This window comes from Panthera leo, chromosome E2 (assembly GCF_018350215.1).
Source record: "Panthera leo isolate Ple1 chromosome E2, P.leo_Ple1_pat1.1, whole genome shotgun sequence".
In the NCBI taxonomy this organism is placed as follows: Eukaryota; Metazoa; Chordata; class Mammalia; order Carnivora; family Felidae; genus Panthera; species Panthera leo.
The window spans coordinates 47,222,070-47,248,241 of NC_056693.1; the positions used below are offsets into that span (position 1 = coordinate 47,222,070).

At 35.9% G+C, this 26,172-nt stretch overlaps 1 protein-coding gene across 2 annotated transcripts in view; it reads left to right on the forward strand.

Moving 5' to 3' along the window:
* AP1G1 (adaptor related protein complex 1 subunit gamma 1) overlaps positions 1–26,172 on the forward strand; it is a 77,248-nt gene that overhangs the window by 14,322 nt on the left and 36,754 nt on the right. For both annotated transcript variants that reach the window (XM_042920543.1, XM_042920544.1), the window contains exons 2-3: positions 7,327–7,530; positions 19,372–19,496. In XM_042920543.1, coding sequence (XP_042776477.1) covers positions 7,330–7,530; positions 19,372–19,496 — 326 coding nt within the window. In that variant the 5' untranslated portion in view covers positions 7,327–7,329. The remainder of the gene's footprint in view (positions 1–7,326; positions 7,531–19,371; positions 19,497–26,172) is intronic.

Below are 26,172 nucleotides of genomic sequence, written 5' to 3' on the forward strand. Positions count from 1 at the left end.
GTACTGTGTTATTCTGCAACTTATTTTTGCTCAAAATTAATTTATTATGGATAGTTTATGTAGGCAACCATTATGGCCAACATTTATTTATTGGATACAATGTGTGTGGCACTGCGCAAGAAGTTTACATGTATTCTCTTTGAATTCTTGTAGCAATCCTTGGAGGTAGGTACTCTTCCTGTCTTACAGATGAGGAAATTGAAGCTCTGGGATGTTGTCATTTGCTCACGGACACATAGCTGATAAGTGGTAGACCTGAGATTCAAATTCAGGTAATTTTACTCCAGGGTCATCATTTTTATTTTATTTTTTTAACGTTTTATTTATTTTTGAGACAGGGAGAGACAGCATGAACAGGGGAGGGTCAGAGAGAGGGAGGCACAGAATCTGAAACAGGCTCCAGGCTCTGAGCTGTCAGCACAGAGCCCAATGCGGGGCTCAAACTCACGGACCGTGAGATCATGACCTGAGCTGAAGTCGGCCGCTTAACCGACTGAGCCACCCAGGCGCCCCAGGGTCATCATTTTTAACAGTGCTTAGGGTCATTGGATAAGGGTAAGGCTGCACAGTCTTTATCTCAGTTTCTGAAATTAAAAACAAACAAAAATGCCCAGGAGTTCTTCATAATTCTTTTGGTCTTAAAATCTGATTTGACCAGACATGACACTGTAGTAGTTTATTTTTCTCATTTGGTGTGAATATTCATGTTATTTCAGAAATATTGTTTGGTAATGAAACTGTTGCTCCAGTCATGGTAGGTGAGTTTTGACATAAAAGATATGCACTGTATTACTTTTCTAAAATTCAGAAAATTCTAAGTTTTGCTCTTAATAGCTTTGGAAAACAAATTGTGGGTTGGTACTGTGCTACAGATCTCTTTCTACATGGGATTTAGGAGTTGTTGAGCTGATGCAGAAAGCACTTAATTTTGGAAAAGAAAAAATTTCTAAGTATATTGAGTTAGTTTGGCTGTGAAACAGTTTAGCTTCCCCTAAATACAATTTTCTGTTCTGTCATTGGTCAGTAGTTTTTGCTGTTATTTTATATGGCTGGAATTGTAAAAATCTGTTTTCCTCACTAGACTTTTGAGTTCTTAAGGGTAGAGATTACAACATTGGCAGTCGTCAGCACCTTTTGCAATGCCTGACATAGAGAAGGCTCAGCAAATATTTGTTGAATGAGTGATTGGCACTTTTTGCCAATCAAAAAGTAGTATGACTACTTGAATGTTTCCCTGTTACTTAGGTCATCTATGGGATAGTATGACTAATTGAATTGGATAATGCATGCATGACGGTAACTTCTAATTCCGTAGTTTTTATTCTCCTTTCCCCCTTTGAAATAGATATAAATGATGCTTATGTCGATATCATTTATGGTACTATTTACTCTGTAGTCTAATGGGCCCTGAACTGTTAAACTTTTTTTTTTTTCATTTTTTTTTGATTAAAGACTTTGCAGTTCTCTGAATTCAAGATTCTCAAACTTAATGTCCAATTTTAAAAACTGCGTTTAAGTGCTATGTTTTGAGAGTTCCTTTTTATAGTCTGGTTACAAGTCCTTGTCAGATATGTGATTTGCAGATATCTCACTCTGTAACTTGTCTTTTCATTTTCTTAACAGTGTTTTTCATAGTGCAAAAGTTTATAATTTTTATGAAATCCAGTTTTAACATTTTTCTCTTATGGGTGTGCCTTTGATGTAATGTCCAAGAACTCTTTGCCTAACCCCAGTCAAGAAGGTTTTCTCCATCATCTTCTAATGGTTTTATATCTAGGTCTATGCTTCATTTTGAGTTAATCTTTGTATAAGCTGTGAGATTTAGGTAGAGGTTCAGTTTTTTGGCATATGGATGTCCAGTTGTGATATTCATTGAATTGTTCATAGTATCACCTAATTATCCTTTTAGTGTTTGTGATAATAGTCCCTTTCGTTACTGATACTAGTGATTTGTGTTCTTTCTCTTTATCATCTAGCCAGAGGTTTATCAATTTTATTGGTCTTCTCAAAGAACTGGCTTTTGATTTCATTGACTTGACCTTTTCCTGTTTTTTTCCTTCTGTTTTTTAATTTCATTGATTTCTATTTGTCATTATTTGCTTTTTCCTACTTGGATTTATATTTCTCTTTTTCTAGTTTCTTAAATAGAACCTTAGATTGAGATGTTTCTTCTGTTCTTACACAAACATTTAATGCTATACATTTCCCATTAAGCACTACTTTAGTTGTACTACAGATTTTAATAAATGGGTTTATGTTTTTGTTCAGTTCCATATATTTGCTAAATTCCCTTGATATTTCCTCTTCACCCATGGATTATTTGGGAGTGTATTGTTTAATTTCCAGGGCCATCGCAAGTTTTCCCGTTAGCTTTCTGTTACTGATTTCTAGTTTTAATTCTGTTATGGCCAGAGACTATACTTTATTTTATATGATTTCCATTAATTTAATTTATTAACTTTTTATTTAAAAAAAATTTTTTTTTAACGTTTATTTATTTTTGAGACAGAGAGAGACAGAGCATGAACAGGGGAGGGTCAGAGAGAGAGGGAGACACAGAATCGGAAGCAGGCTCCAGGCTCTGAGCTGTCAGCACAGAGCCCGATGCGGGGCTCGAACCCATGGACCGTGAGATCATGACCTGAGCTGACGTCGGATGCTTAACCGACTGAGCCACCCAGGCACCCCTATTAACTTTTTAAAAAAATGACCAGGACATGGCCCATTTTGTGTATGTTCTGTATGCAATTGAGAAGAATGTAATTCTGTTGTTGGTTGAGGTGTTCCATAAATGTTGGTTAGATCCAGTCAATTGAAGATGGCATTCAGGTCTTTTATATCTGTGCTGATACTCCGTAGTTTTATCATTTACTTAGGTGGCATGTTTAAGTCTCTGTAGTTGGGGGGTTTGTTTATTTTTCCTTTGATAACTGTCAGTTTTTTCCTCATGTATTTTTTAAACTATATTGTTACATACATTTGCAGTTAGGATTGTTGTATTTTCTTGGTGAATTCAGTCTTTTATCTTGCAGTGGGAGAATAGAGAGTGACTTACTCCATGCTCTTAGGATCACAGCTCCTCTGGTCAGAGAGAATTCCCCTTCCCTAATTTTTATATGGCTGCCTATTACTGCCATTGCTGTTATGGCACAGCCACTGCCATTGCAGTGTTGCCTAGAGGCAGTGGTGGAGGGAAGGAAAATATAGAAAGCCAAAAGAGAGAATTTCTCCCATTGTCCTTCTTTTCCTGCTTCCTGGATCAGAGAGAGAGGGTTTTTCTTAGAGCTCCTTGTCTGTACTCCCTGAGCACTTTTGGGTTTGGGGCTGTCATTGGGTCCAGGCTGGGCAGTACTGGAGGAAGAATGATAACCTCTTGCCATTTTGATGGAACTTCAGATTCTCCTCTTTCTGGAATCTGCTTGCTGTCATTTACTTTTTAGCATCCTTGGGTAGCTGTGGCATGCATTTTATCCAGGATTTATAGTTATGGTCAGAGGGAGAGACAGGAGCCTCCATGGAGTATGTTTATTCCATCTTCCCTGGAACTGGAATTTTTTGTTTAGTTTCTAACTTAGAATGTATTCTGAAATATACTAAACTCTTTATTATGTAAATTTTGTTTTTCATTCATGCCTACTAAGACATTTTTTTTTCTTTTTTTTAAGTCTATTTATTTTTGAGAGAGACAGAGTCAGCGTGAGCAGTGGAGGGGCAGAGAGAGAGAGAGGGAGGAAGAATCCCAAGAGGGCTCCATGCTGTCAGCACAGAGCCCGACACGGGGCTTGAACCCACAAAATCGTGAGATCATGACCTGAGACGAAGTCGGACACTCAACCAACTGAGTCACCCAGGCACCCCTTACTCTTAAATTTTTTATCCTAAAGTCATTTGTATTTGTAGTCATTGTGAAAGTAGTTCTTCAAGTAGATCTCTTGTTTAGCTACGAAGATTTTAAAAAATTATTTATAAAAAATTTTAAGGATTTAAATGCTTTGTTTTTGGAAGCTTTTTATTTTTAAAAAGCTTCTGATGGGGTGTTTGAGTGGCTCAGTCGGTTAAGAGTCCCAACTTCAGCTCAGGTCATGATCTTGCAGTTGGTGGGTTTGGGCCCTGCGTCAGGCTTGATGCTGACTGCTCAGGGCCTGGAGCCTGCTTTGGATTCTGTGTCTCCCTCTCTCTGTACCCCTTGCCTGCTCACGCTGTCTGTCTTTCTGTCTCGCTCAAAAAGGAATATTAAAAACAAATAAAAAAATTAAAAAGCTTTTGATTATGAAAATTTTCTAATATATATGAAAATAGAGAATAATACAGTATAATTTAACATGCTCATATCCCTTCAGAGTGATCAACATTTTGCCCATTTTGTTTCTTTTTTCCTTCCTTAATACTTTTTTCCTCTAGAGTATTTTGAAACATCCTAGCAGTCATAAAATTTTATCTGTAAAGATAATGTTCATTTTTGAAATATTAAGAAGAACTCTAGCCCTGGAGTTCTAAGACATGGTTTGTGTGCTGGCTCTGACACTTACACCTTTGTAATCTTAAGCAAGTTGCATAATTGATTTGAAACGAACTTTCTTCATAGGCAAAGCAGGTATAATGATTTCTGCCCTTCAAAAGGGTCTGGAACAGGGATACCTAGGTGACTTAGTTAAGTGTCCCACTCTTGATCTCAGGGTGGTGAGTGCAAGTCCCACATTGGGCCCAAAAATGGTCTGGAACAAGTGAAATAATGAAGATAGTGTAAGAATGTTCAAACACTAGGCCCTCAGTATTTCTATTAAAAAATAACAGAATAACAGTATACACGTAGTTTTATATAGTTCAGTACACGTGATCTTAAGAGGGCTAACAGGGAGGAACACAACCAATACCTAGAGAACTTGGTAAATTCCTAATGTACTATCCCTACCTTGAGGAGTGATGCTGTAGTGAACAAAGCCTCCTGGTTTGTGCGATTAGAACATTGAGAATTAATGGTTTAAGGGTTCTACAGCTTGTATGTACTGAAGATGATGGTAATGGTATCTAATTTTATCATTTTTTTTAACTTACTGAGGTACAAGATACCAATAAAATGCACTTGTTTTCTTTTTAATGTTTATCTTTTTATTTTTTGAGAGATACGGAATGTGCGTGTGCCCAGGGGAGGAGCTAAGAGAGAGGTAGAGAGAGAATCCCAAGCAGGCTCTGTGCTGTCAGTGCAGAGCCCAGTGTGGGTCTTGATCTCACGAAATGTAAGATCATGACCTGAGCCTAAATCAAGAGTCAGATGCTTAATCGACTGAGCAACCCAGGCGCGTGTAAAATGCACTTGTTTTAAGTGTGCATTTCCGTGAATTTTGAGAGAGATCAATGCAACCATCATAAACATTTCTATCACATCAGAAGGTTTCCTTGCATCCTAGTTGATCACCATCCCTACCCTCAACCCCAGGCAGTCATTGATCTCTTTAGCATCACTATAGATTAGCCTGGTCTTTCCTAGAGTTTCATATAAGTAAAATCATAAAGTATGTATTTTCTTGTTTCTTTTTTTTTTTTTTTTTGCTCATCATAATGTTTTTGAGATTCTTCCATGTTGTGTTGGTTCTGTTTCATTCCGGGAAGTATTCGTTTATTATTATTCACCTATTTATGGATGTTTGAGTTGTTTCCAGTTTTTAGTAATTATAAATGAAGATTCTATAAAGATTTGTGTACAAATCTTGGTGAGAACATGTTTTCATTGCTTTTGGGTAAATACCGAGTGGATTTCCTGAATCCTATGCTAAGTATATGTTTAATTTTACAAAAAATTGCCAAACTATTTTCCAAAGTAGTCGAACCATTTTGTATTCCCATGAGTGGCTTGTGAGAGTTCATTTGTTTTATATCCTTGCCAGCAATTGGTATGGCCAGTCTTTTAAATTTTAGCCATTCTAATACTGTAGGGTGGTATCTCTCTCTCTCTCTCTCTCTCTCTCTCTCTCTCTCTTTTTTTTTTTTTTTTTTTTTTTTTTTGTTAATTTTTGTGAGGGACAGAGAGCGAGCACAAGCAGGGGAAGGACAGAGAGAGAGGTGGGAAGGTAGGGAGACAAAGGTTCCCAAAGATTTCCTCCTATGTTTTCTTATGGAAGATTTTTAGTTTTGGCTTTAATGTTTAGGTCTATGACCCATTTTGAGTTAATTTTTGTATATTATGTGAGGTTAGGGTTCAAGGTTAATTGGTTCTTTATATAGATATGTAGTTGTGCCAGCACCATTTGTTGAAGGAATACCCTTTCTCCTATTGAATAACCTTGGCCTCTCTGTTGAAAATCAGTTAAGCTTATTTGTGTAGGTCTATTTCTAAACTTTCTATTTTGCATCATGATCTTGAGTCTGCCCTTAAATTCAGTTCCACATTGTCCTGATTACTGTAGCTTTGTAGTATTTCTTGAAATTAGGTGGTGCAGATTCTCCAACTTTGTTCTTTTTTCCCCTTAATTTTGGCTATTATAGGTTTATCATTATTATTTAAAAATTTTTCGTGAGAATATGATTCTAATAGTCTTATCCTCTGAGATTGGTTTATTATTTTTTTCCTCATAACAATTTTCAAAGAGTACCCAGTGTACCAAGATGATTACTGTTTCTTGGAAGTGTTTAATTCTGATAATTGGTCTTTTCTCCTGATCTCTCATTTTGTTGAGTTGAGCTTTTTTTTTTTAAATTTTTTTAACGTTTATTTATTTTTGAGAGAGAGAGAGACAAAGTGCAAGTGAGTGAGGGGCAGAGAGAGGGGGAGACACAGAATCCAAAGCAGGCTCCATGCTCTGAGCTGTCAGCACAGAGCCTGATGTGGGGCTCGAACTCACAAACTGCTAGATCATGACCGGAGCCCAAGTTGGATGCTTAACCGACTGAGCCACCCAGGCGCCCCAGTTGAGTTGAGCTTTGATTGTGATCATATTCAATATTCATCTGATAATTTATTGAGCTCTGTTAACAGTTCAGCAGAAAATAATCTGTCTTCTCTAAGGTTAGGCATAGAAAATATGTCTTTTTCTTGAGTAAATATTTGGGTTGAGTTAGTTCTTAACATAGTTTGATACTAATGATGGATTTTACATACTGATGTATTCTGTGTCTTATCTTGCTTAATACTTAACATTTTTGTTTATATTTTTTCCAGAAATTTACCGAATTAATGGGTTTGTATGTAATAGCTTTGCTGAAGCTTTATATTGTTGGACTGAGCAAGTCTTGAATTCTTAAAAATTGGAAATTTATGTGAGAAGTTGTGTGAATGCTTTTGGTAGTGAAAAATGTGAACATTTTTATTTAATGTCTTTCTATAAACAGAGGATGCCAGCCCCCATCAGATTGCGGGAGCTGATCCGGACCATCCGGACAGCCCGAACCCAAGCCGAAGAACGGGAAATGATCCAGAAAGAATGTGCTGCAATCCGATCATCTTTTAGAGAAGAAGACAATACTTACCGGTGTCGGAATGTGGCAAAATTACTATATATGCACATGCTGGGCTACCCTGCTCACTTTGGACAGGTAGGCTGGGCTGAGACCACATCTAGCAAGGCTATTCTTGTTGGAATGACAGCTCAAGGAGGGCAAATGTTTCCCCCTCAGTGAGGACAGAATATTCTTGATAGCCTTGTAATCTGATCATTGTGGAACTGAGGGTAGAAGTGAGAAAGTTGCAGACCTGGAAACACATGATACTGCTGTCAGTTGTGCTTTCCATTGAGAATCTCTCATTATATGGATTAGACTATGTTTTGATGGTGGCAGCTAGCTTACTTAAAGACTGACCAGGATAACCAGTAGATTGTGATTGGTCTGTTAGAGCGGCTGGACTATAATGAATATTTAAGAAATGTTTGCTAAATGTTTCCTTAACTATATTCTGTGTGCACAATGATACAAGGAGGAACACTCCAAATAGATGTTTTTAAGTAAAATATGTTGCCACATCATGGCATTTATGGATTTTGTCCTAATTACTTTGTTACTGGGTTGCTACAGTGACTGTGCCTCCTGATTTTCTACTACACACATGAGCTATAGCCAATCTAGGTTTTGAGCATGGTATTTGGTATTCAAGCAAGACGTGCTTTCTTCTATGTTTATACATATGGGGATGGAGTCACAGAGAAGGGTTTAGTGGGTTTTTAAATTCTTATTAATGCCATTAAATTTTATCTTAGATAATTTAAGAATTGTATTACATACTAAATAGTGTTCTTAAGGAAACGAATGCAAAATTGAAAGAATGTGCAACATTAGGTAGAAGGAGAAAAATACCATCCATGTTTCCATTATTCACAGATAGCTTTTGTTAATGTTTAATTTATCCAGGAAAATGGCCACATTTATCTTTTATTCAGCTCAGTAACTCCAGTGAAAGGAGATCACCCCACCTCCGAGTTAAAACAGTAATGGGATTGAATCTTATCAGACTGACTTGGGTTAGTTTTATGCTTATCTTTTGCCTGGGAGTGAGATCACCCTCACTAGAAATACATGATTGAGAGTGGAAGACCATTAATTTCCCAAAGGAAGATTCAGTATCAGAGGAACGGACCAGGTACTAGGTAGACAAAAACAACAGCTATCTCCTCTGAATAAACATGTTGTATGTCTTTACCACATCAAAAAGTGATCCAGGTGGTTATACATTTAACGCATGTCATAGTATAAAGCAAATAGATACTCATACGTTTTTGTTGGTTGATTTTAAGTAGACCCATTTGGTTAGATTTATAGAAATCTGATATGTTGAGCTGTAAAAGATAGTCAAGGATGGCAAGGTGTGGGGAATCTCTTAAGCCCTCCACTCGAGATAACCACTGTTAACATCATGGAGTTAAAGGAGTTCTTTTAAGACCAGTTGTTGAATTTAAAATAATAGGATAGATTTAAGACTGATGATATTTCATCTGTGAAAGAGCAATCTCTATATTTCTAAGAGTCATTTCTATACTGTATGTAAATAAAATATGCTTTCCAGCTTTACTAGATGGCTTTTTGGGGGGCATTCTGGAATTTAATTATTTGATAAGACATTTAATTCTTAGGTGGAAAGTGTTAATACTCAAGGAAACTGTACTAAAATTGTACCCCCCCCCCAAAAAAAAAAGGTTTTTCTGAGTGAGAATAGGAATCCCACTTTTAAGTCCCTTAATCTATTTCCTCTTGGAGTAAATCCTGGCCCTATCCAATCTTGCCCATCAGAATTTTTTTATAACATATCCATAAAAAGATTCATATCTCGGTTCTCTCACCTGCATGTATGAATCACAGTACTATTTTCACTTAACTATGTGTAAAAACAGCTACCATTTATTGCATTTTATTTGTTTATTTTATTTGCACTTGTACTGTTCATTATGATAGCTAGTAGCTGTATAGCCACTGGTCTTTTGAAATGTGGCTCGTTCAACTGAGGCGAATATTAAAGGAAAATAAATTTGGGGGGATATTGATGCAGTTACTGGAAAACTTAAATGTTTTAGACAACTTGAGTATGTGAATCTACTTTATCAATTGTACATTTAATGAAGTCTAAATACAGTTAAAATATTTTTGATGGATATATAGTGTACATATTGAGATGTGCTGTAAGTGTAAAATATATACTGTATTTAGAAGCCTTAGTACAAAAGAAAGCTGTAAAATATCTAATAATTTTTATGTGGATTATATGTTGAAATGGTATTTTAGATATATTGGGTTAAATAAAATATATTATTAAAACTAATTTCACCTGTTTCTTTTTACTTTTTACTGCAGTATCTAGCATGATGCTGTTCAATAGAAATAAAAATATGAGCCAGATATGTAATTTAAAATTTCCTACTAGCCACATTTGAAAAGTGTTTTAAACTTTACAATAATACCCACAAGGTGGGTAATATTCTCATATTGCAGATGAGAAAACTGAAATTCAGAGATTGACTTGTTTAAATTCACACAGCTAGTAAATATTAGGGAGAGGATTAGAACTCAACTTTGTATAACGCTAAAACCTGTTCATTCTTTGGATATAGTTTAAATATGTTTCTTAACTATTTAATTACTTTAGTCCTGACTTGCTGTACAGAAGATTTGAGGTAACATACATGACCAGCATCTGTTTAAAAAACAAAACAAAAGGATGGTAGAAAATAAGAATTGGGGAAAGGAAGAATGCAGAACCCAAAGCCACTGTACTTGGTGATGGTGAGGCAGCTAAGACCAGAAAAAAAATCCAGTTACATGGTTGTTATAACCAGAATTTAAAAGCACAGCTACAGGAACCAGACTGCCTGGATGTGAATTATGGCTTTGTTACTTTACTATCTCTGATTTTTTTTTAATGTTTATTTTGAGGGGGGGAAGGGCAGAGAGAGGGTACGAGAGAGTCCCATGAACCATGACCTGAGCCAAAATCAAGAGTCTGATGCTTAACTGACTGAGCCATCCAGGCTCCCCTCCTGTTGGTGATTTTGAGCAAGATCTTTAACCTTTCTTGTCTCAGTTTCCTCATCTGTAAAATGGGGACAATTTTCATACTCTTTTATAGGATTATTATTATGAAGATTAATAAATTACTAAATGTTAAACATTTAAGTTTTCTACATAAATAATTCAAGTATTACTGATTTTACTATTCCCTCAAGGACAGCAAAAAAATTTCTTTGAAAAGTCACTGGATTCTGGGGCACCTGGGTGGCTCAGTCTAGTGTCTGACTTCAGCCCAGGTCACGATCTCACAGTTTGTGGGTTTGAGCCCCTTGTTTGGGCTCTGTGCTGACAGCTCAGAGCCTGGAACCTGCTTTGGATTCTAGGTCTCCCTCTCTCTCTGCCCTCCCCCCCTCTCAAAAATAAATAAATATTAAAAATTTTTAAAAGAAAGTCACTGAATTCTAAAATAGATTTTTATTTATTTATGTATATATGTTTGTATATAATCTCTGCACCCGTGTGGGGTTCAAACTCACGACCTCAAGATTAAGAGTTTCCTGCTCTTCCAACTGAGCCAGCTAATTGCCCCTAAAATAGATTTTCTTATGTGAGTCTTTTATCTAGGAGCCTCTTCATAATATAAAACAGTGTATCTTCCACATTTTTACAACAAAAGCCATGATAGATTTGCTGTATGGTTTGTAACCTTTCATGTATTTGGCTTAAACACAACCTAGAAATAAAGTTGAGTTAAGAGGTGGGAGTAAATGTATGGGAGTAAAAAAATGGCGGCTTGGGGGCCAAATTCTTCCACAGATGTGTTTCGTATTGCAGAGTACATTAAATTGTTTTGAATTTGCTGCCAATGTAAAAATCAAGGAACTTATCATAGAAATCTGGATTTCTGGTTCCTCTTAGAAATTAGAGGATTTTACAACACTGGATGAACATTTTCCCAGAGCTCTAATAGGCTGGTGACCTTCTCTAGGTGGGGCTTAAATTCTCTATTTCTTCCCATTTCCAGCCTGGCCTGCTATACCCAATTATCTGTCTACAATAGTCTTCCCTTCCATCAATAGAGTATTTATAGTACTCCACTTCCTTATGTTTTTTAAAGTTTTACAGTGTTCTCCATAAGGTCTTACACACTTTTGGTGAAATTTATAGGTTCCTTGGAGCTCTTCTTCCTATTGCAAATAGCAGTCTTAAAAGTTGAATAATTAGGTTTTAGTTATACAGAAATATATCATTGATTTTTGCGTATTTCTCTCCCTAGCAACATTATTGCACTTCTAAGAGTCCCTGTGGACTTCATTGTTTCCATATAGTCAGTGCTGTTGTCTGTAAATAATGTCAGTTCCCTAAGTTTCCATCCTTATCCACATTTTTAATTTCTTTACCACACTGTACCTGTAGTATAATGGTGATAGTAGGCATCTTTGTGTTGAGCACCCATAAGCCCAGATTGTGGTCTCCAAATACCCATTTTACTCTAAAAGGGCCAGGACCCATTAGAAAGATGGCTGATCCGAAATCTGGAGCAGGAGATACACAAATTAAGCCTGAACTGTCTTACTGTGCCAGAGAACAAGAAAAATTACAGAGGTCGTGTTAAAAGGATTTAGTAGCCACCAAAAGTGGCTTTTTGTTGTGCCCCCAAATGAGAAAATTTGAGCATTAATAAGGATAATAATAGTAGTTGGAATATACCAAGTAAGTTTATATCAGTGAGTTTATATCAGTGACTTAATAATTATTAAACAAATTATAAAAAAAAAACTCCATTGGTCATCTTTGGAGGATACTAGGTACTCATTTTGAAAACTGACATTTATCCTGCCTTTGCTAAACTTTCTGAAGGAACTATTGTTAACCCAGTGGTACATATAGAGAAGTTGCTCCTTAGAGGAAAAGTTTAATAAGTAAATAAAGAATAAAATAATTAGAATATTACCATTTTGCAATCCTTGATGATCTTCAATGCTAATATCACAAATGAGAGACAACCACCAGGAATAATTATATATTTCCTGATGAAAGTTTATACCACCACCTATGAAGTGTATTTGCTAAATGGAAACAAAATAAAAACTGAAAAACCTGAATCTGATCAAGAATCCTTGTCTATTTAACAAGGGACATTTATAAGAGTGTTCATTGCAGCATTGTTTCTAATATGAAAATATTGGGAACAATCTGTGTCCACAAAAAATAGGTAAGTTGTGGTATATTCACATGTGGGATACTGTATTAGCAATTAGTATAACTGAATTAGAGTTTCTTGTTTGGATGTGAGTAATACTCAAAGATCTTGAGTGAAAAGAGGAATATGGTATGATACTTAATATAAACCGTAAAACATTCAAAAACAACCAACATGTGTAGTAAGGACATACGGCATGGCAATTTAATGATGAACAGCAGTTTTGAGTTTTGGTTACTTGTGGGATGGAGAGAAGGAAATGGAATTGAGGCAGAGTGTATAGAGGGCTTCCATTGAATTTGTTATATGAAAAAATGTAAAAGTAAGGGTAAAATGTTAAAAGTTGATAAAGCTGGTTGGTGTGGGTTAGGAGTGTTACATGATTTTTGTGTATTTTGGAGTGAAATATTTCATAATTTTCTGAAGAACAGAAATGGAATGCAATAGCACTGTTAAATGTTTTATTTTCCCCCCCTCTGCTGGAAGAATGAAATAGACTGGTCTCAAATACGGATTTTTATGTTGCCAGACTACATAGTGGTAAAGCAGTTACAGGGTCAACTTTTAAATGTGTGTGTTTGTGTATAAACTAGAAAGTTTTTTCTGAATATTGAAATAAAGGTAGCTTTTTAAAATACCTAACCAATCAGTTGCAGATCCATTAATGTTTATGTGTATCTTTTTATCAAGGTGATTGTTTACATCATAAAGCTCAAATGTTAAATTTAAAAGCAAATGTACATGTGCATTTGACCTTGTGGGAAATTGTTCTGAAGGCTAACAAAATAGGTGCAGCTTTTTTCTTAAAGGGCAACCAGATTAAATGTTGATAAAGGGCAGTATTTGTACTTGTAGAAAAATGTAACAAGGCCAGAAACCTTTTTAAAGAAAGTGCTTTGAAATTTGGAGAAAATTGAAACACTGAGTTATCTGGAAAATGTTTATAAAAATCAAATTGTCAGGCTTTACCTGAAACCTATTCCATCAGGATGTTTTTGGGGGTGACCTACCTATTTCAAAACTTTCCCAGGTGCTTTTGATCAGTCATGTTTGGAAACCACTATTCTTAAGGCATTGTATTTATTCCAGAGGGAGCTGGTAACTTCACTTTTTTAGGCTTGTTGCTAATGGTTGCCTGGAATGTTTCTGCTGAGAAAAATTCTTAGGCCACTTTAAGGATCAGCTGTAGAGAATTAGTGACTACTGTATTTGCCTTGAAAGCAGGGTGTGGAGGGCAGTGTTAGGGTGGTCTTTCATGATATGGCCTGATTATCTTAGTGATGAGGAAACTGAGGCCCAGGTTGTTGAAATAACTTTAGTTCTCTTAAACTAAACCCAGGATTATGACTGTAAATCAAATTGCTTCTTTCTGTTCCACTATGTGTTACATAAAGAGAGTGGAATCTTTCTCTGATGTTTTTTTACTGTTTCTAACCTGAATGAGTGCCCTTCCTAATTTGTTTTCATAGTAGCTTGTGCATAATTGTCACAAATATTTATGTAAGTATATAAGTATATAAATATTCATATATATATGTTTCATAGGATAAGTATATGTGTATCACACTTATGATATATATCCAAATGTTGGTTTCCTTTTGTGTGCCTTTCTAACTGGGTATCTGTGAGAATGTTTGATACATTGGTACTAGTTTCGTAAGCTAGTAATTTACGAAATTAAAGCAAAACCATAGCATCTCAAAAACAATTGGAAAGTAAATCCTGTATAAAGAAAATCAGTGAATAGCTGAGAGTTACCACAATGAGACCTTTGGGGTGGAAGGTGGGGGGGAGAGTGAGAAGGTTGCTGTTGAAAAGCCAGTGGTAGTTAAGAGTGTTGTTGACAAGAAAGACACTGATAGTTAGTGAAAAATACAAAATAACTGCCAGCGGAAAAAAACATAGCCATCATGGGGATTAGAGATAAGGAATGGACATACTTCTTAAGGTCCTGCAGCATTACAGGAATAATAGCATAGCACAGTAATCCTTCATCATAAATTTAAGTTATTTAAAACTGATTCTTCCCATTTATTGAGTTGTATTTTCATAAGATTTTGGTCTTAAATTTTCAAAGTCGTTTTCATAAAACAATTCCAAGACTCAAGTGCTTTGTTGTTAGTTTTTCAAATTACATATTATTCAATTTTGGAGAGGGAATAATTTCCCTAGGTTGTTTTTTCTTTTTAATTATAGCATTAATTTTTCTAACCATAGTTGAAAGTTCCCTTCATCCTGCAGTTTTAAACTTTTTCCTCTAGTCCAATATTATATTGTGAATAGATAATGGTAGTTCATTGATGCAAAATTTAAAAGATACAAAAGAATAGATAATGGGGGCGCCTGGGTGGCTCAGTCAGTTTAGTGTCCAACTCTTGATTTCGGCTCAGGTCATGGGCCATGGGATCGAGCCCTTTGTTGGGCTATGTGCTGAGTGTGGAGCCTGCTTGAGATTCTCTCTCTCTTTCTCTCTCTCTCTGTCACCCCCCCCCCCCGCCTCTAAAAAAATAAATAAATAAAAAATAAAAACAAAGAAAGAATATAAGATGAAAACTCCACTTTCTGTCCTCTTCCAGTCACTTAGTTTCCTTTTTATAGGCAACCATCTCTTGTCTATCCCTCAGATATTTTATACATCTCCAGGCAATGGAAATGTCCCCTCCACTGTAAAATATATATTGCAGCACACTGTTGTTGCACTATCTGCTTATTAATCTGTTTTGAAGATTAGCTCATATCAATATAAAAAAGCTTCCTCTGTATTTCCAGCTCTTTGGACATACTGATGGTAGTGTATCCAGAATTGTATTCTGTGATGTTTATGAATCATAATTTATTAAGCTGATGCCTTATTAATAGACATTTATTTCCAGTCTTACTGTTTTTTTTTTAATTTTTTAAGTTAAAATTTTTTTTCTAATGTTTATTTTTGGAGAGACAGCACGAGTGGGGGAAGGGCAAAAAGAGAGAGAGGGAGAGGGAGACACAGAATCAGAAGCAGGCTCCAGGCTCTGAGCTGTCAGCACAGATCCGGATGCGGGTCTCAAACCCACACTTTGAGATCATGACCTGAGCCAGATGCTCAACCGACTTAGCCACTCAGGCACCCCTTAAATTTTTTATTTTAGGTTGACTCCACACCCATTGTGGGGCTTGAACTCAAAACCCTGAGATGAAGAGTCTCATGCTCTACCAACTGAGCCAGCCAGGTGCCCCTCCAGTCTTACTGTTTAAAGTAATACTACAATTAAATAATACCCATTATTTTGCACATGTGTGAATGTAAGTGTGTAAGTTCCTAAATGTGGAATGTCAAGTCAAATGATATGTGTATTTGTAATTTAGATAGGCTAGAACTTTCTCACTATAGCTTGTGCCAGTTTATGTCCAATCACTAATGCCCTCACACTGTTATAACTGTGAAGCTTTGTTAATAAAATAGGTTAAAAAGTAGCATCTCATTATGGTTTCAGTTTGCATGTCTTTTCTAATAACTTCACTGAGGCATATTTTGTATCTCATATAATTCGTCTTTTTCAAGTGTACAGTTAAGTGATTTTTTTAAAAAGTAAATTTACCTAGTTGGGTTTGCATTTGTTTTATGAGATTGAACTCCATTTCATGTTTGAATTATTTTTGTTTTCTTTGAACTGTCCATATTTTTTGTCCATTTTTGTACTGAGTTGGTCTTTTTAAAAATCAATTTATCTTTTAAAAAATCAATTAGGATTCTTTTATATAGGATTTCATATCTGTGAAATGGGTTGCAAATATTTTTTCCAATTTTGTCATTTGTCTTTTGACTTTGCTTACAGAGTTTGGTGTAAAAAAGCAAAAGTTATTTTTTATCTCTGTGGTTGTATGAATATAAAAGTTAAACTCTTTACTGTGGTCTTAAAGCATATGCTAGATTTGTGAGTTAGCAGTGTTTAGGTGAGATTTTTCAGGTAGCTTTCAGTGATTAGTAGTACTGAATTTGAGGTTGTTACCTAAGAGGCAGAAGCATTTAATTGATTTTACTATTTTTCTTCTGTAACTCACATGAGAATTGTGGTTTTAGTGGTTGCTGGTCAAAAATGGATGCCCTTCCCTCATATTTACCCCAAACCCCATTGTACACTCCTCCGTCCTTTTTCTTTTTCAACATCTGAAAACTGAGATACTATTCTTAAAGATGAACCATGGTACTTTCTCAGCACTATTGCTGGCCGCTGATGCCTAAGTGTAGATATGATCAGAGTTAATCCTTCATTGGAGCATGTTTTTAAAATGCCATTTCCAGTCTGTAATCTCATATTTCCTCTCAAATTTGCCATCTTCATAAAGTAAATGCTTATTCTTGGTGCAAAGTTACTGTACCAATGGGGAATATTAAAAAGAATTAATTATGTGTTTGTCCCTTTAAATTGTAGTTTTTGTTTTCACTGTTTAATTTTTAGATAAGTTTTAAACAAATGCTGGGGCGCCTGGGTGGCTCAGTCAATTAAGCGTCCTACTTTCAGGTCATGATAAGGTTTGTGAGTTCGAGCCCCGCATCGGGTTCTGTGCTGACAGCTCGGAGCCTGGAGCCTTCTTCGGATTCTGTGTCTCTCTCTGTCTCTGGCCCTTACCCTCTCTCTCTCTGTCTCTGTCTCTCTCTCTCAAAAGTAAAATAAACATTAAAAAATTTTTTAAAAAATAAACAAGTGTTAAAAAAAGCAACAACTGTACTCACTAGTCACTGATGACTTTTACTGTGACTGTTTTAAAACTTGGCCCTAAAAAAATACAAAGTAGTATTAATATATAAGAGTAAAGTCTATCTTCCTCATTAGTTCATCTTAATACAGAATTTTTAGATAATTTATTTGAAGCATGATTCAATAAGGATGATAAAAATTTTAGTGATACCTGATTATTAGAACTTTTCTTCACTGCTAAAATATTCATTTGTAGGATTATTGAATGGGAAGGTTAAAAAAGCCTTCTATTTGAAAAAGTAAGGTGTTCTGATAATACTTAGCTTCTAATTTTCTCATTCACCTCAGCAGTAATTTTTCTGCTGACATTGTGAAAATGACTTTTGTCTTCTATTTCATAAATTGTTTTTTAAAATTTAAATTGAATGCATAGAAGGAAATGAAGGGTTGTTATATAATCTTTGTCAGTTTCAGAAGGCATTTCAGTTTCCCTTTTGGATCCTGGTTCTTCTTGGAGACTTCTTTCATTTGTTCATGGTGGTATAGCCATTCTGCTAACTTTAGGTGCTTATTCTTTTTTTTTTTTTTTAATGTTTATCTTGAGAGAGAGCGGAAGGGGCAGATAGAGAGAGAGAGAGAGAGAGAGAGCAAGCGAGAGGGAGAATCCCAAGCAGGCTCCATGCTGTCAGTGCAGAGCCTAACGTGGAACTCAGTCTCATGAGTTGTGAGATCCTAACTTGAGTCAAAATCAAGAGTTGGATGCCTAACCGACTGAGCCACCCAGGTGCCTCAACTTTAGGTGTTTCTAATGCAGATACATTGAGAGAGCAATTTTTAAATAGCTTGAAACAGTTCTGTGAATTTTTTTCATTACTCAATTTCGCTTTTGAACTTAGAGGCAAATTCAGATGGGGAGTAGTGTCACATGATTTTAGACTGTTGTACGCAGGTCTGCATTTGGGCCCCTTTCCTTGGGATGAAATGATTCTAAATGGGAACATAGTTCACAAAACTCCTTTTGGAGAGCCTAACTTATGTACACCTTTGGAAACCATTGCTATAGAAGGAATGTTTGGCCTTTTCCATGTTAGTTGATAGTTCGATAAATTATATCGAAGTAGTTGTGACATTCAAGAAAAGCTAAGTAGAGAGACAAACTGTTTAACTACAAAGACTCTTAAGCTCTGAGGATTTTTAATAGTTATGTAAAGAAGAAATCGCGTAAGACATATTAGGTTAATTCCACTCCAGAGAGTTCCTCTGGATTTTTTTTCCCCTCTATATTTTTATTACTCATATCCTACTAAACTCTCACTTCTCCCTACTACATGGCTCAAGCCCTAAATATAGCACTTTCCCCATTATATTAAAGTTCGTTGTTCTTTCTTGTTGCATATTCCTGATTTTTTTTAAAGTTTATTTATTTTGAGAGTGCACACATGTACGTTTGTTGGGGACAGCAGAGAGGGAGGGAAGGAGAGAGGGAGAATCCCAAGCAGGCTCCATGCTGTCAGTGCAAAGCTCCATGCCGGGCTCCATTTCATGAACCATGAGGTAGTGGCCTGAACCAAGATCAACAGTCGGATGCTTAACCCACTGAGCCACCCAGGCACCCCTATTCCTGATATTTAAGGTAGTGTTTGGCAATTTGATGTATTTCCATTTACTGCGTTTTTTGATATTCAAAATGCGAAACAGACCTTAAATATACACATAAGTTGAGTGCTCATTTAGTACAACTTGGGGATTAAATTAGGAATTGGGTTTATTAATATTTTATTGTAATATTTTACTAGTTAGTATTTATTTAAATCTGTGGAACTAAGGTAAATCTCACAGATTATTTGGATAGCAAATATCATAGGACCTTGCTGAGATCTATTCTAAAACTTGGTAGCTATTATCGAGATTTCCAAAGATGTTAGTATTTCCCTTTTATTAAGGCAGTTTGGTATCTATTTATTTTAGCTATCCACTGACTCTGGGTTAAAAACATTGCTTTCCTGATTGTGGTAGCAATTTCTTAATTTCTTTCTCTTTTCTTTTTTTTTTAATTTGCAGTTGGAGTGCCTGAAGCTTATCGCCTCTCAAAAATTCACAGACAAACGCATTGGCTATTTAGGGGCAATGCTGCTGTTAGATGAAAGACAAGATGTCCATCTTCTCATGACCAACTGTATCAAGAAGTAAGTCTTACCTTTCCTTCTTTTAAGGACCTCTTTGTGCTTTTAGGTTTTTCTTATAATACCAAGAGCTTCTGTTTATTGATTTTATTTATCATCTAGAATATGTTTGGGGCACCTGGGTGGCTCAGTGAGTTAAGCATCTGTCTCTTGATCTCAGCTTAGGTCTTGATCTCAGGGTCATGAGTTCAAGCTCTGCATTAGGCTCCATGCTGGGCATGAAGCCTACTTTAAAAAGAAAAAAGTGTGTTTGAATTGCTCTTGTAGTTTATATGTAAAGAGGCTAAGCAAAGGTTTAAACCTTCCATAGGGGACAATTAAATGAAGGTGTTGCTGTACATCTTTAGGCATAGGAACACAGTTTAGCAATGAGACAAGAATTTAGGCCTTCATAGAATAGAAAAAGCATTGGTAAATCACAGCTTTCTTATATTTCCAGGACCTTGAATACCAAGAGTAATGAAATGTTACATTTATTAAAGAATTACCAGTGTATGTTCTGAGTAAATAACTATTTAAATGTAAAAATAGAGGTCTTGCATGTCAGTGGTCTAATCCAAGATTTCAGTTGCATGAGGTTATATTTAGTCCTGTGAATTTTTGTGAATGTCTTTTTTTCTCTAATGGATGCTTGGCTAGTCCAATTATGTTTGTTCAACTTACAAATTGAGGAATGCTTACTGTTTGGAGGAATTAGAGTACCCAAGCAGGGAATTAGCAGTTTTTCCCAGCATCCTTCTTACAGCAAATATCTGTTAGAACCTTATAAAAGTTCTGAGGGCCTTACTGGCTAACGGTACTTTTTGGTTTGTTTTAGTTTGATTTTGGTGTGTCAGTTCATAGTTATTCTCCTTTTGTAGATTGCTTTTTCATTTGCAGTATTTATTTGATAGAAAGTAGAAGCAGGGGGGTATCGGTGATCAAATTTATAGATACTGAACTCTTATACTTTTTTGTGGTCAGTAATGTCCTACTTTAAAATTTCCCAGTGAATAATGGAAAATTCCAAAATGAGAATTATGATTTGGTTGTAAATACAGTGTGTATTATGTAAATACATTGAGTCTGTAAACTTAATTTTGGAAGAATCTTGTTTTTTGGCCTTGAAATAAACATTGCTGATGAAAATACCAAGTTGATTCATTTATTCAACAAATATGTATTGTATACCTTTTGCATGCCAGGAGCTGCTATAAACTCTGGGAAGGGAGAATGAAAAAAAAAATGGACCGAGATCCTTGGTGTCATAGATGTTACATTCTACACAAATCTTGCATACATTTTCTCTGGAGAGGTCTCTGAGAGTTTCTTTAATTTTTGTTCTTGCATGCTCTGTTGACCTTATTACTTAAGCCTTCAATCACATGCTAATGATTTGGCAGTTCTATTTAGCAGCAAGTTCATATTAAAGAGTTAATGTCAAACTCAAGTATAGGTTTATAGCTTGATAAAAGTTGAAGATTGAGGCACATAGGTAAAGAAGAAACCTTTCTTTTAATGAAACCTAGACAAGCTCCAAGTGAATGTGAGAGAGAATTAATTGTTGGGAATTGATCTGGCTGGCACTCAGTCTAAGCTCAAGTTAAAGGACTTTGGATCATTTATTTTTGTTTTTTTAAAACATTTGTTAATGGTTTTTTTTGTTTTATGTTGGGTTTTTAAAAATTTTGTTTTTTGTTTGTATTATAGGGCATCATAATGTACCAGCAGTTTTTATGTTTAATAATGAATGTTTCCTTCATTGTTCATTGGCATAGAAAAGCTCTAAGACATTAAAGATCTTGGAATCTTTAAAAAATGGGTATGATAGGGGCACCTGGGTGGGTCAGTTGGTTAAACATCATCCGACTCATGATTTTGGTTCAGGTCATGATTTCATGGTTCATGAGATTGAGCCCACATCATGCTTTGCACTGTTAGAGCAGAGCCTGCTTGGGATTCTCTCTCTCCCTCTCTCCCTGCTCCTCCCCAACTCATGCTCTCTGTCTCTCTAAAAATAAATAAACATTTAAAAAATTGGATATGATATTTTAAAAGTTTGCAGTATGCAAAGATTCTTAACCATTGAAAAATGAAAAGTTGCCTAAATATTTTTGGGAACTGGGAAACTAAATGGTAAAGTCATAGTTAATCCTTAAACATTATTTTACCAGTAATTTTTATCTTAAATACTCAAATTGTTAAAGAGTAGCAAACCTGGCTAATTTATACTTTACTTTCTTTTCCTTTCTTTGTTCAGGGAAGATTAAAACCATTTGTTAGTTCATTTAAAATTACTAGTAATAGTATTGTTTACAGAGACCCATTTTAGACCTGAAGACACCTTCAGATTGAAAGTAGGGGGATGGAGAACCATCTGTCATGTTAATGGTTGCCAAAAGAAAGCTGGAGTAGCCATACTTATATGAGACAAACTAGATTTTAAAATAAAGACTGTAACGAGATGAAGAAGGACATTATATCATAATTAAGGGGACTATCCACCAAGGTCTAACAATTGTAAATATTTATGACCCCAGCGTGGGAGCAGCCAGATACATAAATCAGTTAATCACAAACATAAAGAAACTAATTGATAATATTACTAATAGTAGGGGACTTCAACACCCCACTTATAGCAATGGGCAGATCATCTAAGCAGAAAATCAACAAGTAAACAGTGGCTTTGAATGGCACCTGGACTGGATGCATTTAACATATATATTCGGAACATTTCATCCTAAGGCAGTGGAATACACATTCTTCTTGAGTGCACATGGAACATTCTCCAGAATAGATCACATACTGGGATACTTGCTCTTAGCAAGTAGAAAAAGATCGAGATCATACCGTGCCTGTTTTCAGATCACAACGCTATAAAACTTGAAATAAACCACAAGAAAAGATTTGGAAAGACCACAAATACTTGAAGATTAAAGAACATCCTCCTAAGAATGAATGGATTAGCCAAGAAATTAAAGAGGAAATTAAAAAGTACAAGAAAGCCAATGAAAATAATAACATGACATCCCCAAACCTCTGGGATACAGCAAAGGAGGTCATAAGAGCAAAGTATATAGCAATCCAGGCCTTTCTAAAGAAGGAAAAAGGTCTCAGATACACAAGCTAACATTACACCTTAAAGAGTTGAAAAAGAACAGCAATTGAAGCCCCAAAATAGCAGAAGATAGGAAATAATAAAGATTAGAGAAGAAATCAATGATACCAAAATTAAAAAACAAATAGTAGAACAGATCAATGAAATCAGGAAAGAATTAACAAAATTGATAAACTCCTAGCCAGAATGAACAAAAAGGAAAAAGGAAAGGACCCAAATAAATAAAATCAAGAATGAAAGAGGACAAATCATAACTAACACTGCAGAAATACAAACAGTAATAAGAGAATATTATGAGCAATTACATGTCAATAAATTGGGCAATCTAGAAGAAATGGACAAATTTCTAGAAATATATAAACTACCAAAACTGAAACATGAAGAAATAGAAAATTTGGACAGACCCACAACCAGTAAAGAAATTGAATTAGTAATCAAAAATGTCCCAAAAAACAAGACTCCAGGGCGGGATGGCTTTCCAGGGGAATTCTACCAAACATTGAAAGAGTTAACACCTATTCTTTTCAAGCTGTTCCAAACTCATTCTATGAGGCCAGCATTACTTTGATTCCAAAACCAGACAAGACAAAGACCCCACTAAAAAGGAGAACTACAGACCCAATTTCCTTGATGAACATAGATGTAAAAATTCTCAACAAGATACTAGCCAACCAGATCCAACAACACATTAAAAGAATTACTCACCATGATCAGGTGGGATTTATACCTGGGATGTAGGGCTGGTTCAATATCTACAAATCAATCAGTATGATACATCATGTTAATAAAAGTATAAGAACCACATGATCCTCTCAATAGATGCAGAGAAAGCATTTGACAAAATACAGCATCCTTTCTTGATAAAAACCCTCCAGAAAGTAGGGATAGAAGGATCATACCTCAAGATCATAAAAGCCATATATGAAAAAGACCCACTGCTGATACCATCCTCAATGGGGAAAGAATGAGAGCTTTTCCCCTAAGGTCAGGAACACAACAGGGATGTCCACTCTCACCACTGTTATTCACCATAGTGTTGGAAGTCCTAGCCTCAGCAGTCAGACAACACAAAGAAATAAAAGGCATCCAAATCGGTAAGGAGGAAGTCAAACTCTGTTTGCAGACGATGTGCTACTCTATATGGAAAACCCAAAAGATTCCACCAAAAAACTACTAGAACTGATCCATGAATTCAGCAAAGTCGCAGGATATAAAATCAATGCACAGAAATCGGTTGCATTTCTGTATACTAATAATGAAGCAGAAGAAAGAGCAATCAAGGAATTGATCCCATTTACAATTGCACCAAAACCCATAAAATACCTAGGAATAAACCTAACGTAAGAAATACCTAGGAATAACCTAGGTGAAAAATTTCTGCACTGAAAACTATAGAAAGCTTATGAAAGAAATTGAAGAAGATACACAAAAAGGAAAAATATTCCATGCTTATGGATTAGAAGAACAGATATTGTTAAGATGTCGATACTACCCAACACAATCTATACATTCAATGCAATCCCTCTCAAAATAACACCAGTATTCTTCACAGAGCTAGAACAAACCATCCTAAAATTTGTACAGAACCAGAAAAGACCCTGAATAGCCAAAGCAATCCTGAAAAAGAAAACCAAAGCTGGAGGCATCACAATTCTGGACTTTAAGCTGTATTACAAAGCTGTAATCATCAAGACAGTTTGATACTGGCACAAAAACAGACACATAGATCAATGGAACAGAAAAGAGAACCCAGAAATAGACTCACAAACATATGCCCAACTAATCTTTGACAAAGCGGGAAAGAATATCCAATAAAATAAAGACAGTCTCTTCAAATGGTGCTGGGAAAACTGGACAGCGACATGCAGAAGAATGAACTTGAACCACTTTCTTACACCATACACAAAACTGAACTCAAAATGGATGAAGCACCTAAACGTAAAATAGGAAGCCATCAAAATCCTAGAGGAGGAAGCAGGCAAAAACCTCTTTGACCTCGGCCGCAGCAGCTTCTTACTTAGCATGTCTCCGGACACAAGGGAAACAAAAGCAAAAATAAACTATCGAGACCTCATCAAGATAAAAAGCTTCTGCACAGTGAAGGAAACAATCAGAAAAATTAAAAGGCAACCAAGGGAATGGGAGAAGATATTTGCAAGTGACTTATCAGATAAAGGTTTAGTGTCCAAAATCTATAAAGAACTTACCAAACTCAACACCCAAAAAACAAATAATCCAGTGAAGAAATGGACAAAGTGAATGAATAGACACTTTTCCAAAGATATCCAGATGGCTAACAGACACATGAAAAAAATGCTTAACATCAGTCATCATTAGGGAAATACCAATCAAAACCACCATGAGATACCACCTCACACCTGTCAGAATGGATAATGTTAACAACTCAGGGAACAACAGATGTTGGCGAGGATGTGGAGGAAGAGGAACCGTTTTGTACTGCTGGTGGGAATGCTAACTGGTGTAACCATTCTGGAAAACAGTATGGAGGTTCCTCAAAAAATTAAAAATAGAACTACCCTACAACCCAGCAATTGCACTACTAGGTATTTATCCAAAGTAATCAGGTATGCTGTATCGAAGGAGCACCTGCACCCCAATGTTTATAGTAGCGCTATTGACAATAGCCAAAGTATGGAAAGAGCCCAAATTTCCATCAACAGATGAATGGATAAAGAAGATGCGGTATATATACACACGGTGGAATATTACTCGGAGGTTAAAAAGAACAAAATCTTGCTATTTGCAATAACACGGATGGAACTAGAGTGTTTTATGCAAAGCAGAATTGTCAGAGAAAGACAAATATCATATGACTTCACTCGTATCTGAAATTTAAGCTACAAAACAGATGAACATAAGGGAAGCAAAAATAATATAAAAACAGGCAGGGAGACAACATAAGAGATTCTTAAATACAGAGAACAAACAGGGTTGCTGGAAGGGTTGTGGGTGGGGGGAAGGGCTAAACAGGCAAGGGGCATTAAAAAGGAGGACACTTGTTGGAATGAACACTGGGTGTTCTTTTTTTTTTTTTTTTTTTTAATTTTTTTTTTTCAACGTTTTTTTTTATTTTTATTTATTTTTGGGACAGAGAGAGACAGAGCATGAACGGGGGAGGGGCAGAGAGAGAGGGAGACACAGAATCGGAAACAGGCTCCAGGCTCCGAGCCATCAGCCCAGAGCCTGACGCGGGGCTCGAGCTCACGGACCGCGAGATCGTGACCTGGCTGAAGTCGGACGCTTAACCGACTGCGCCACCCAGGCGCCCCTGAACACTGGGTGTTCTATGTAGGGGATGAATCACTGGATTCTATTCCTGAAATCATTATCGTACTATATGCTAACTAACTTGTGTGTAAATTAAAAAAAAAAAAAAAAATCAATAAAATTACCAGTAATTAACTCCTTAAATGTTAACAAAGATAACGTTTTTTAATGAAAAATAAACTAGTTTGCAAGACAAAAACAAATAAGAAAAATAGCATTGTTTCACATTTCTGTAAATCTTTTTAATTTCTGGCCTAATGGAAGACAGCTAGACGTCGTATTTGCTTCTGCATA